This window comes from Pan paniscus, chromosome 2 (assembly GCF_029289425.2).
Source record: "Pan paniscus chromosome 2, NHGRI_mPanPan1-v2.0_pri, whole genome shotgun sequence".
Lineage (NCBI taxonomy): Eukaryota > Metazoa > Chordata > Mammalia > Primates > Hominidae > Pan > Pan paniscus.
In genome coordinates, this window is record NC_085926.1 from 185,088,468 (window position 1) to 185,101,811 (window position 13,344).

Sequence of the window (13,344 nt, forward strand, 5' to 3'; positions counted from 1 at the left end):
TTGCAAGATGAGGGAGTTCAGGGTGAGGCTCAGGGGTAAGGAGTCGGGGAACGGCTGCTTGGGGTCAGCTGTGGACATAGGAAGGAAGAGTGTAGGGGCCTGGGGTACAAACTACCAGGGCCCACCTCGTGCAGCCCAGTTTCCCAAGAAGGGAAGGAGGCCAGGGCCCAGAGCAGATGCTCTGCTTAGGAATAAGGAAGGATCCTTTGGCTCACACTTTGCCTGTCCCATGTCCTTGGGAACCCACCCGTAGTGGAAAGGGGTGGGTATTTCAGGAGCAGCAGCAGCATTTTGTCTGCATCAAAGTTCCTTTGAACCGATTGTAATTTTTGCCTTTTGGTTACATTGGCTTTACCTCATCTTATCAGGGGGAAAATGGCTTCATTGTATCTTAAATCGTCAGAGCTTGGAGGACCCTTTGAGATGAGGGAGGAGGACTTGCATAGGGTCATACAGGGGGCTAAGGGCAGAGCTAGTTCTAGAACCAGGTGTCTGCCTTCCCAAACCACAATCCCCAGGCTCCCTCCTGTCCCTGCTTCTCTCAGGCCCTCCTGCAATCTGGCATCTAGTGCATGTTCCTAGCTACATTGCTAGGGGACATACCACAGGACTCAGAACCTTGTCTGTTTTACTTTTTTAGGGATGAGGGTGAAGATTGATGTTGGGCAAGTTGCACGGTGGCAAAAAAGCATACAGCATTTAAGGGCAGATGGAGATGGTCAAGGTTGAGGGGAGAGGTGTGTCACTGATCCATGCTAAGACCCAGGCAGGGGTTTGTAAGAGAGCTTCGTCTGCCTGGTAGACACATCGACCTTCTGCTAAGGTGCATTTATTGAAAACAGTGTATGCTGTGCACTCTGTTAAGTGCTATGCATCTATTAGTTAATCTTTTCCTCATCAGACTTTTACGAGGTAGGTAAGGTATAGCGTTTCCATCTTATGAAGAAACTGAAGTTCGAAGAGATGAAGTCACCTGCCCAGCACTGCAAACTAGTAAGTGATAGAGCCTGGATTCGGCCTGTGTTCTGACCACTCTCTTGCTCCATCTCTTTAAAGAGAGTGAAAAGGGGGTGAAGATACCTGCTCTATTGCCCAGTAATGGATAGGCCGAAGGAAGGGGGATGGGAGGAAGGAAAGGAGAAATGGCTGCTTTCATCGGAGGATCGTCCTCTGCTACTGACTGCCCACAGCTGGTGGTGCTGGGGCTGAGGAGCCAAATTCAGTTCCTCACTCCGGTGACCCTCTGGATCCAGTCCTTGTTGTGGTGGATGTAAGAGTATACTCCGTAGCGGTCCTTCTTCCCACAGTCATCACCCCAGGACACAGTGCCCACCAGGTACCACTGGCCTCTTTCTCTATTCAGGGTCACCATGGGGCCTCCAGAGTCACCCGCACAGGCGTCCTTTCCCCCTAGGTGAAAAAGAGACATAGATGAAGATAAAATGCCCCTTCCCAGCCCAAGTCTCCTTCTCCCATGTATGGGTTGTAGTTCAGAGAATTGGGCACTAGAGGGCATAGCAGACCGTTGGACCCAAACCTCAGCTCTGGGCAGTTCTAGGTCAGGCCGCATCAGAGCTCAAATGATTCTAAAAAGCCCTGATTCAGACCTCTTTCTTTCTTTTCTTTTCTTTTTCTTTTTTCTTTCTTTCTTTTTTTTTTTTTTTGAGATGGAGTCTCGCTCTGTCACACCCAGGCTAGAGGGCAGTGGCATGATCTCGGCTCACAGCAACCTCTACCTCCTGGGTTCAAGTGATTCTCCCTCCTCAGCCTCCCGAGTAGCTGGGACTACAGGCACCTGCCACCATGCCCGGCTAATTTTTGTATTTTTAGTAAAGATGGGGTTTCGCCATGTTAGCAAGACTGGTCTCGAACTCCCGACCTCAGGTGATCCACCCGCCTCGGTCTCCCAAAGTGCTGGGATTACAGGCATGAACCACCGTGCCCGGCCAAGGCCTCTTTCTTAAGGGAAACACTGAACTTGGGAAGGGAATGATGAGCATCATGTAAATATCTTTTCTCCGATGCATCTTCTCCTGTGGAATCCCTCCTCCCACGGCCTTCCTCCAGTCCCCCGCGCCCCCACACTGCCAGCCCACCAGGTTGGGAGGCCTCTGTGCTCCCTTGCTGGCTCTGCACCACTCCCTGGCTGGCAGCGCCCCTGTTGTATGCCAGCCTCTTAACCCACCTTCCTTCTCCCCAGCACAGATCATGTCCCTGGTCACTTTCTTCTTCAGCGGGGCATAAGCCTTCTGGCAGGTGCTGTGGTCAACAATCGGGATTTCAATCTAGAACACAAAGCTGTTATTGGTCCTCATCCCTGGCTGAGAAGCCTCTGCTATTCTGACACCCCTGAAGACGGCTCCTCTCCACTCCATACCTGGACGGACCTGTGTCTACCTTAGACTTGATCTAAGAGACTGCCCCATGCTACAGGTGAAGGAACAGTTGAATGGAGAATCAGGAGGCCCGTGTTCTAGGGCAGTCTTGGCTGTGAAGACCTTGGCTGTGTGAACTTGGGCAAGTCACATGCCCTCTCTGGGCCTCAGATCTCTCATCAGTAAGATAGAGGTAATCATACTTGCCTAGGAGATGTATTAGTCAATAGGACAATGTATACAAAAATGAAGGTTGGTTTTCTTTTCTCTCACCCCTACTGTAGGACCTAGAACATGTGGCTTACTCATTGTTTTTCAGACTCTGAGACTCTTTTTCCTCATCTGAAAAATGGAGGTTGCAGTATTTGATATACTAATCACTGTACAAAGAGGAGAGGCAGGAACAAGTGCTTTGTAAACTACACACGCTGTATAAATATTAGCTACTGTGGAGTTATCACTGCTGGCGTTGCAGCAAGCACTTTGTTATGTTGTCCTCCCTCTCTACAGTATGAGCATCTGTCTCGATGCTGGATCTGTATTTTATGCATTTCTATCTTACATTGCTTGGAGCTTAGTAGATACCCAGAAAATATATGTTTTTTTGCAATGCAGCAAAATCGATACATAAAAATAAGGCATTGTGACTACTGTTGCCCTTGATCCAGTGTGGGGGTAACTGTTGGAGTAGATGTCTGGAATAAAAAGAGGAAACATATGATTCTCTTTCAGTCAAATCAAGAACTGGATGGGCCATATTCTCTAAATGGACAACTCCTGTTGCCCTTGCTGGGAGGAAACCAGAGGCCATTCAGATCCCTCTTGGGTCATGGCCTTCCCTGGATAAGGGGAGAGGAAGCCAGGGCAGGGTGGTCCTGAGGACAGGTCCTCAGCAACTGCTGAGCACCTGATTCATCGTTCAGGTATCATTTCAGCATCACTTCCTTTGGGAATGCCTCCTGAACCCCTGAGACAAGATCAGATTCTCTTTCATATGTTCTGGAGCATCCTGCATTTCTCTCTCTCCACCTTTATCACATCCATAACTACTTTCTGTCCATTCCACTTGACCATGAGCCCAAGGGGGTCAGGGACCAGATCTATCCTTTTACCCCAGCACAGCTAGTAGCTAGTACAGTGTCTGGTACCAAGGAAACACCAAATAGACCCCCGGGAGTTAGCGAATGAAGGGATGAATGGTTGTTGCAAATCCCAAATTTTAAAATATGTCAAAATAATATATGTGGACGAATTTAGAAACTAGCTGTGTCAGTCATAGGCCCCGGTGATATCAGAGCCAAGCAACTCTTTGATGGCAGCTCGTGTTGCCCCATAACTCTGCAGTTGGAAATAGTATCTTATGGTCTAGAGAGGCAAAATAACTTGCTTCAGATGACCAGCAAGTTAGTGGGAGCCAAGACTTGAAACTATGGCTCCTTACTTTTAGTTCAGTGTTGTTTTTTTTTTCCTTGAACTGATAGGAATATGAACTTCTAAGTGTAACTGCCAAGTTCATTACTGCAAGGACTGTGGTTCTCAAGAGCCTGGCTCATTCTGGCCAATTTGGTGTACAGTTCTCATGGTGCGCAGCTGGATTGTCACCATGGGGGTGTCTAAACTTGCTGTTTTCTGGGAGAATTTTCATAAGCTAAGCCTTTAATAAGCTACCAGAAAAACTTAACAGTGTTTAGAGGCTAGAGTCCATGACATGTAGAACAAACAAATCAAGCTTTCTGGGGTTCAAAGTCCCATTGAACTTTGGAGGTGGGTCTGGGCTCCTAGTTTCCCTCTCACCAACCCCCACCCAACCTCAAAATCCCTAAGGGAACAATACGGAGAAGGAAGGCCCAGTGCAGAGCTGAGGTGTCACTGTCCGTAGGTTATAAAGTGAACTTCACCTCCATCAGGGTCTCTGGGAACCTTTGCAAGAACTGCTTCCCCCAGCCGCTGACGATGACCATGACTCCTGGAGGAGAGAAGATACTGTGAGAACAGAGAAGCTATCTGTGGGGTGTTTGGAGGGGTGCAGCTTGCAGCTCCATCATCCTCTTCTGTGGAGGAAAGACTGGATTGTTCTTCTCAGAGAAAGGTGGCGTGGTGGGGAGGAAGACGTGAAAGACAGCTGGGCTACAGATTACCTGCAGCAGAGCTAGGGGCACTGGTTTCTATGATGTGTTACTGGCTTACTTGTTTAGTTTTCTATTCTGTCCCACCCTCAACTAGTCTGAAACCTAGGGTCCATGAGAGCAGAATCTCATTCTTGGTCACTGCTATATCACAATGCCTATCGCAATGCTGGCACATAGTAGGTGCTCAATCAAGAACAGCGAATAAATAACAAGCCCAGCCTACTCCACTACGTGCTATGGTGCCTTTAGCCAGCCCTCCTCTCTGCTCCCCTTCTAAGCCTCTGTTTTCCTATCCATAAAATGAGGAGGCTGGACTTGGTATTCTCTAAAACCCCTTTCAGAGTTGACATTCTAGAAGTCTATGAAGTTGGTAAATCTGTGGGGCAATGTGGAAGTGGGTTGAGCACTGACAGAGCAATTATTTTCTCATTTGAAAAAGAGCCTGGATACTGAAAACAGTGTTGGGCTTAAAGTCAGAAAACCTGTACTATATCCCCAGATCTGCTTCATACAAGCTGCATCTCGGGTGAGTCACCTCACCCTGCTGACCCTTAGTTTTCTCGTTTGGAAATGAGGCTACAGTGCCACCTTGCAAGGCTTGCATGGTTCATAAATAAGTTAATGAACATAAAGCACCTGGCACATGGTGGGCACATGGCACCCAATGAGTCAAAGCCAGCTATACCTGGGCCTTTCCTGTTGGCTCAGTTCCCCTAAATACTCCTCAGATTACATCTCAGCCATTTTTCTTTTGAGCTAAAGGAAGTGAACTTGATGTGGCACCACTGAAATTAGAATGAAAAGGAAGCCAGCTGACATGGGTCACCTATGTTTAAGTATTATCTCAAACATGGAAATGTCACAGCCACCACATGGGATAGCATCTCCAGTTTAGAGGCAAGGGGATTGAGGCTTAATGAGGTTAAATAACTTCCTGAAGATCACCCAGCTGGGAAATGGTCGCAGTGGGGTTTGAGCCTGTGCTGAGTATTAAGCCATTGTCCCCCAGCTTGAGACTTACCCTTCTACATTCTGCTTTGTGGTACTAGGGATGAGACTCTGAAGTGGGCAGTTCTACTTTGCTAGCTGGTTTCCTGAAAACAGGGGGCACTTTCAGAAAGGCAGGAAGACTTGCTTTGGCTGTTGGCATCAGCCCTGGCAGTGGTTTTTCACCCCAGTAGTGGCCATTGTTTTCAGCTGTTTTGCTTAGCACGTTAGACTCTTCTGCAGAAGTTCAGGTTCTGGCCCCATAGGGCCCCTTTTCCAAGCTTCTAATTTCTAACTCCAGGTTCTTACCTTTGTTTCCCCAGCCCTAGGGTTAGTGGTTTCTTCCTGCAGGTACCATCTCTATGATCTCAGCTCTTCCCTCTTACTTCTCCAATCCTCCAGTGCCCTATATTAAATTCTCTCTGTTACGATAACTAGTCTAGTTTTTGTTTTTCTATCTGGACCCTTAGGTCTGACTGTTTACTATGTGCTTCCCACAACTTTTGCTGCCTTGGACCCAGTTGTGACTTGGCTGTTTGAGGGGAAGCAGTTGGTGAGTCATGCAGACACTGTCAGCTGACTTAATTGGCACCAGAGCTTCACCAACGTGAAGACGGACTCCTTGTGGAGACACCAGCTGCCCTGCAGAGGTGGAGGTAGGGGAAAGTACCTTCCTGCTGGGGTCCCTCAGGCAGACAGATGGGCATCACGAAGGCATTCAGCACTGGGCTCTCCAACAGCTCCACCAGAGCCACGTCATTCTCGAATGTGTTGGGATCATACTGGGGGTGGAGAGTGATGTGTTTGATGCCGAGATGCTGTTCATTTTCATCTGACCGGAGCCTCCAATGCTTGCCTGGGCAAGAAGAAGACATGTGAGGCATGGAGGCAATGGAGGATAAGGTCACACCTTGTTCCCTGTCAGCCCCCACCCCAGCCCCATCCAGCCCTTGCTTCCAGCCTTAGCCCTTTCACTGCCTTCATCCACCTTTCCCAGACATCCCACCCTATTGGTCATTCTCTACATAATCTCATGGGTGCCCACCTCTGCCTTTCTTCAGGAACTGATGCTGTTGCCTTGTAATGCTTGTTCTGATGCCTGCTGCCACATGTTCAATCCATATCATCACCTTCAGTGCCTGTGTCAAACATGACCTCCTCCAGGTAGCCTCTCAGACTCTTGGGTTAGAAGTCTTTCCCCTCTGAACTCCCATGGCATTTTATCTGTTCTTCTTCTACAAAACTTACTGCTTGCTACTTTCCATTAGAGGTCTCTGTGCTCACATCTTATTCCTTTATTAGACTGTAAGCTGCCTGTGGGCAGAAACTAGGTCTTAATCATACTGTGTCCTTAGATCCTGGCATAATGTCAGTAGGTAAATATGTGTGGACCTGAATTGAATCAGCTGGTCATCTGATTTTATAAACAAGAGGGGAAATCTGGATCGTATATGTATGATCCATTTGAAACCACAGGTTCATGGAAATCTAACAGGTCTTTGGAAATTATCTAGAGGCCTCCTCATTTTATCGTTGTGAAACTGAAGCATAGACTTCAATGCCTTCTCATGGTCACGTGTCTGGAGAATCATATCTTGCACTTGGACTCAGGTTCCTGGACCTCCATCCCAGGTGTCCTGCCCTGACAAATGAGTGAGCGAATGAGTGAGCAGACACGCCTTGGAAAGGGCCAGTAGGTCATTCCCAGAACCACAGCTGGCTTCGGGAGGAAGCTTGCCCCTCACTCACTCACCCAGGATGATTTTGAAGTCAGAAGGGCTGAGCAAGTCTGAGTCATGTAGGGTCGGATCTTCCGGATCGAGCGACTGGTGGAGGCAGTGTGCGGCGGTCACAATCCAGCTGGAGCCTGGGGAACAGAACACACGTCTCATCGTCCTGCACTACTGGGTCTTGCCTCCCTCTGTCTTGAGCTGAGGATCTTCAGGCTACTCCAGAGGACCCCTCAAGACCTTGAAAATGGCCATACTTCTCTCCATTGTATTTTATGGCCCCCAACTCAAATGCTCATATGATCCTAATCTGAAGATGAGGATTTAAATCTGTGATTTTTACCTGCCTATTCCAACCAAGGCCAGGACTGAACATTGTAAACAGGATTTCAGGGATCCTTTGAGCCCATGGCATTGGTGAGAGCCAGAGAGCCCAAGGTGGGTGCACAGAAAGCCTGTGGTCAACTGGCTGCCTTCTCAGGCCTTGCTTCTCAAAGTGTGGTTCCTGGACCAGCAACATTAGCATCACTTGGAGGCTTCTTAGAAATGAAGACTCTTAGGCCGGCCCCACCTCCGATCCACTGAATCAGAATTTTCATTTTAACAAGACTCTCCAGTAATTTGTATGCATATTAAAGTTTAAAATTGATGAATCAGAAGCTACCTACACTGGCTGCACGTTAGGATTACCTGGAGAATGAAAAAAGAGTAAATCAGTGTCTGGACCTATATCTAGACCATTTATGTCATGGGGGTGGAGCCCAAGCACAGATAATGTTTTAAACATTTCCTTAGTTAATTCTACTGCTGCCAGGGTGGAGAATCACTGCTCTGATCTAGACCTTTCATTATATAGACAGGAACCCTGAGGCGTGGAGAAAGCAGAGTTGTCCAGGGTCACCCAGCAGGTTGGTTTCAGGGTCAGGGCCAGGGCCAGACCCCAGGGCTCTTGATAGTCAGCTTAATGCATTTCCTGTGTCTCAGCTGGCATCTTTCTCTGGATGGACAGGCATCTGCCCTTCGTTTAATGCAGGGTCAGGCTTCCATTCACCTCTTATGTGAAGCAGATGACAAGCCCGTAAGTAGCTGAGCCCAGAGACGTATCCAAGATGAGCCAAGCAGAAAGAAAAGCTCTAGAACACAGGGGTGGGGGAGGCTGAGTATCAGGTCAAAGTTCAGGGTCGAGGGCAGAAGGGCTCGGTCCCAGAGCAGGTTCCAGGCTCCACTTGGCCCTCTGAGAAGCAGCTATGTGCTCCTGGGTCCTGGCCAGGGCTCTACTTAGGCCACTCTTCTCTGCCCTGGGGCATTTTTTGATCCCTGCCCACGTCCAGGACCAGATTTTCCAGGTGGATCAGGTGGGCTGAGGTACCCAGGTTAGGACAGCCTGCCTTGGTGTGGGGCTCTGGGCTGTTTAGATGAACCCAGGGGTGTGCACTGGCCAGTTCAGAGACATAGCTTGGCCTCCCAGCTCTGCAGATCCCTCTACCCAGGTGTCAGTGTGGGCATTAATGAGGTGCTTTCCCCTTCCTCTGTCCCTTGGCTGCTTTCCTGTTTCTTCTGCCCTCTCCTATCCTTCCCTTGCTCTTTAAGACTGAATGACAGGAGGGAGACAGAAATGATAGATCAGGGTTGCTGCAGGGAGTGCGAAGTATGAGGGCATTCCAGCTTGGCTGAGGGTAGAGAAGTGAACGTCAAACATTTTTCAAACATAAGTCATAGGGAATAAACACACAATGAATCACAATACATGGTGGACATTAGTGGACTCAAAAATTCAAGGTTTGTCCTAGCTACTCGGGAGGCTGAGGCAGGAGAATGGCTTGAACCCGGGAAGCGGAGGTTGCAGTGAGCTGAGATTGCACCACCGTACTCCATCCTGGTGACAGAGTGAGACTCCATCTCAAAAAAAAAAAAAAAAAAAAAAAAAAAAAAATCAAGGTTTAAGAAAATGAATTCATTCTTAAAATTAGGTGCACACAATCCATCTCTCTTACTTGCCCTCTAACAAAATCGGAGCTGTCTGGTGAAGCAGAGTCTTCCCTCCCTCTGCCCTCACTGGCAGCTCTTCCTCCACACCACCCTGCTTCTCTCCAACTTCCCTTCAGGTCCCTCCTTCCCTGGCTTCTTCTCTCCTGGGTATCTTGTGCCCTGCCAGTACCTCTTCCTCTTGTTGTATTGTTCCCTTTCATTTTTCTCTTTACTCTCTTCAATCCTCTATCTTATTTTCCAGGTATCTCTCAGTGTTCTCTGTCTCTCTCTGTCCTCTCCATTGTTGTCTTTCCAATTCTGGTCCTCTGTTTCCCTTCCCTTCTCTCCCTTGGTCCTCTCCCCGACTCTGCTCCCACTGAACTGCCCTCAGCCCTGTCTGGCCCTATAATACCTTCTCTCACTCCCTTTACCTCTCTGGGGGACTTCTTTGAGTGAGACTATTCATCTTTGGGTCTGAGAGAATATAAGGATAAATTCCTTGCAGAGTAGGGATTTATGTAGCCCTGGTGCTTTGGCTGCAGCTCTAGCCCAGACCTGATGCCTTGCCAAAGGGATCCTTGCCCCAGAGCTGTCCACCCCTGGTTGGATCTGGAGGAGGGTGAGGCAGAGTGAGAGGCATACCCATCAGCCTGGGAGTTGCTCATGCAGAGATGGGCCAAGCCGGGCCTTCTTCCTCGGGGGTGGGATCCGATGCAGAAGTGGCCTAGATAGCCTAGATTGCTATTCAGTTTTCTTTTGACATCAGAACTGGAATAGATCTTAGATTGCCTTGACCAAACTGTGTCAGGGAGAGCCATCGGCTGTTCTCATTCTTGCTCCCACTCCCACCCACATTCCATTACAAAGGTGACAGTCCTATTTCCCAGTGTTATCGAATCTGCCTCCTTATTTCCATCCATCATACCCTGTTCTTACTCTGAGGCTATGCCTTCTCTCCCCACCACTGCAATGGATGCCTCACTGATCTCCTGGCCTCCAGTTTCACCCTCCTTTTTATCATTGCTGCCCCTGGAGAGAACTTTCCAGAACATACTTATCAACCTAAAGCAGCATTCAAGACAAGATAGAAATTCCTAAGCATAGCATTCAAGGTCTTTGTAAATCGACCTTCCCTGATCCCCAAGGGTGAGTTTCCTGGCTCTGCCTGAACTCACAGCCCTGGCATGCCCTGTCTTTGACCTCCATGTACTGTTAAATTCATGGTTGAGAGACTCCTTGACTTTGTCCTTCCCGGTGCCAGAGACAGACCAGGATCCAGTCTAGTCGAGAACTCTTTCTACCACACTGTGCTTCTGCACCCTGATGCTAGTGTGCACAATGATTCTCAATGAAGAAACCTTGGTCAGTCTCCAAGGAGGGGGTTCAGTTTCTTAGCTTCCACCCCTTCCACCTTCTCCTTACCTAGAAGGGAGCCTCCGCAGAAGGGCTGCCCATTCAGGTGTGACAGCATGGCAATCCAGGGAGTGGTGCCTTTCTGGGCTGGGCGTCCATTGAAGATCCTGGCCATTAGCTTCCGGGAGAACTTGGGGAGCCCACACACTGCATCCGAGGGAGGGAGGGAGAGACAGATCAGACTCTGGGCTCCATCTTGCCCACTGCCAGAGCTCCCAGCTCCTCACCCTGTTAGGAACATCTATTATTTTTGCTCCTCCACCATTAATTGACCTTCCTGATAATAGCATCCCAGTCTTTCTTTGGAGGCTGCACTTTCCTTATTCTTAGTCTATGCAGCTAGAGTTGGATTGACCTCACCTCTGGTTTCAGGGATAGGAATGTGACTGATCAAAGCCATGCACTTTCTGGTCACAGCAATTGCTCAGAGATGGGAATGTGACCTTGGCTGGACCAATGAAAGCCTTACTTGAGAATTTTGCTAAACATATTACAGAAGAGAAAGTCATTCCCTACTGGAATTGCCAAGCTATTAGCCATAAGCCCAGATCTGCCAACAATCACTTCATTAAGAGTCTGCTGAGAATGATGAAGAAAAGTGGAGCTGAAAGTTGAGGGACAAAGAGAGAGAGAGATTGCACCCTAATAGTTGAGCCCTTTGATCTAATTATACTTGAAGTCTTTTGGTACAGCCTTTTCAGTTATGTGTGCCTATAAATTACCTTTTTTCCCCTTAAGCTGCTTATGTTGGGTTTATGTCACTTACAAATGAAAGAGTCACAGCTAATAAAGAATCATTATGCTCCAGCCACATGAATCTTGTCTCCTCAGAGAAGCCCTTCCTCAGGGCCTCGTGGAGTTGAAGTTCCCCTCCACCACAGTGTCTGCCTGCTCCATCCCATTTTCCACTGGCTTGGATTGACAGACACGCTCCCACATACACACTTTACAACTGAATAGCCCTTGGAGACCATCTGGTCTATCCCTTTCATCATTCAGCTAAAGAAACCAAGGCCCGGAGAAGGAAATTGACTTCCAAAAGGTATTCCATGAGTTAGTAGCAAGACTATAGTTCTAGGTCTCCTGACTCCCAACTCTGGGCTTTTCTTACTCTGGCCAGCCCCATAAACTTTTAACTATGTGGCTTCCCAGAACACTCATAACCCAAGCCCCTGGATCCAGGCAGTCACCTGCTACCTTTGTAGCTGTCACCAGGCTGGAGAAAATCACAGATAAATGCTCTGCATCCACAACCTTGATGCAGCCTCAGCATCTCCCAGCATCATTCCACATGCCCACAGCCAGCTTCCCCAAGCTAATGCCCTGCCTCCATTCCCAACAGACGCTCAGAGCCCAATGAGTGGGAACTCCCTGAGTGGGAACCCCACTGAATCGGAACCATCCTCCTCACCATCTCTTCATCCTATAAACTTTATTTTCTTCAGAACTAATTTTTCACTCTGGATCTCTTAACTTTTGAACTCTTGGAGACCTGGCCTTGGAGACTGTCACCCCTCTCCTGTATTTTTCATCTCTCCTTATTCTATGCCTCCAAAACACAGTCAAGACTTTTCATCCTAAAAATCAGCTTCCATTTCCCCGTTTGCCATTCATTCCACAGTCTCTCCTTCTCCTCCCTTCTATAGTAAAGCTTCTGAAAAGACGAGTTGACACTCCTTTCCCACATTCTTCCTCCCCCTTTGGAGCCGGATTCAGAAGAAGAAAGTGCCACGTACTGCACAAACTTGGAAATAGGCAGCCATTTGAATATTTAACAGGTCTACAAATAGTAGATGGAAATAAAATGTCTCTGAGACCATAAATGGAACTTCAACCATGATATCTACATACAGAGTAGGATACTATTTTTTGAATCTTATCAGATACACTTTTCATCCCTAGGAATTCGCTGTGCACTGTGGCTCCCAAGCCATTGAAGCTGGAGCATCCACGGTTTTAAGCAAAGGCTGGATAAGGCTTTGACTTGAAAGAGCAAAGCAGAAACCAAAGTCTGGTAAGACGGACTTTCATTTTGAAGAGTCAGGCTTCATAGTAAGAATAAAAAATTTGTAGGTTTCAAGGAACCAAAACATGGAGAACTGAACATGTAATTTTTACCATAAGGCTTAGGGAAGATGCATGGGCAGTTTCCTAACTCTGAGAAAAGAGCTAAAAGCCCATCCTGGGAGACTGAGAAGGCTGGAGAGAGAGGAAGGAGGGAGTACAGAGAGAGGACTGAGAGAGAGAGAGGACAAAGGAAGAGAGAAGGCCTAGAGACTTGAAACTCACACATGGAGCCTCCTGCCTGCATACCCCTCAGGGATGATGATAGAGACTTGATTCGTCTCTTAGGGAACTTCCATCCTGGAGTCCTTTATTGGGACTCTTAGCAGCATTGGGTGCTGTTGCCTACTTCATCCCTCTTTACGACTCCTCCTCTTGGCTTCTGAAGTACTTTTCTCCCTGTGTTTCTGATCCCTTCCCCTCCCTTTTTTTTTTTCCTTGGGGCCTCTCTTTTCTTCATGCCTTCCATGATGCTGGTGTTTCACCCATTTGGCCCCAGGCCTTGGTATCCTTTTCTTATCTGTAAATTTCCCGTAGATGATGCCCTCTACCTCTATGCCATCATACTACCCATGTGCTGATGAACTTCAAATCAGTGTCTTTAAATCTGCCCTGTCCTCTAAAACTCACCATTCTTTACTGCCTACTTACATTTCCAGCTGGATTGCTCATAAACTC

The 13,344-nt window shown here is 48.0% G+C and overlaps 1 protein-coding gene across 1 annotated transcript in view; it reads right to left on the bottom strand.

Moving 5' to 3' along the window:
• Positions 1 to 306: 306 nt before the first annotated feature.
• The window catches only part of MASP1 (MBL associated serine protease 1), a 72,844-nt gene continuing 59,806 nt past the window's right edge, over positions 307 to 13,344 (bottom strand). Inside the window, exons 11-16 of the mRNA XM_057301974.2 lie at positions 10,612 to 10,749; positions 7,245 to 7,358; positions 6,162 to 6,347; positions 4,274 to 4,341; positions 2,186 to 2,285; positions 307 to 1,410 (exon numbers count right to left, since the gene is read on the bottom strand). Of these exons, the coding sequence (XP_057157957.1) occupies positions 1,220 to 1,410; positions 2,186 to 2,285; positions 4,274 to 4,341; positions 6,162 to 6,347; positions 7,245 to 7,358; positions 10,612 to 10,749 (797 nt within the window). The 3' untranslated portion in view covers positions 307 to 1,219. The remainder of the gene's footprint in view (positions 1,411 to 2,185; positions 2,286 to 4,273; positions 4,342 to 6,161; positions 6,348 to 7,244; positions 7,359 to 10,611; positions 10,750 to 13,344) is intronic.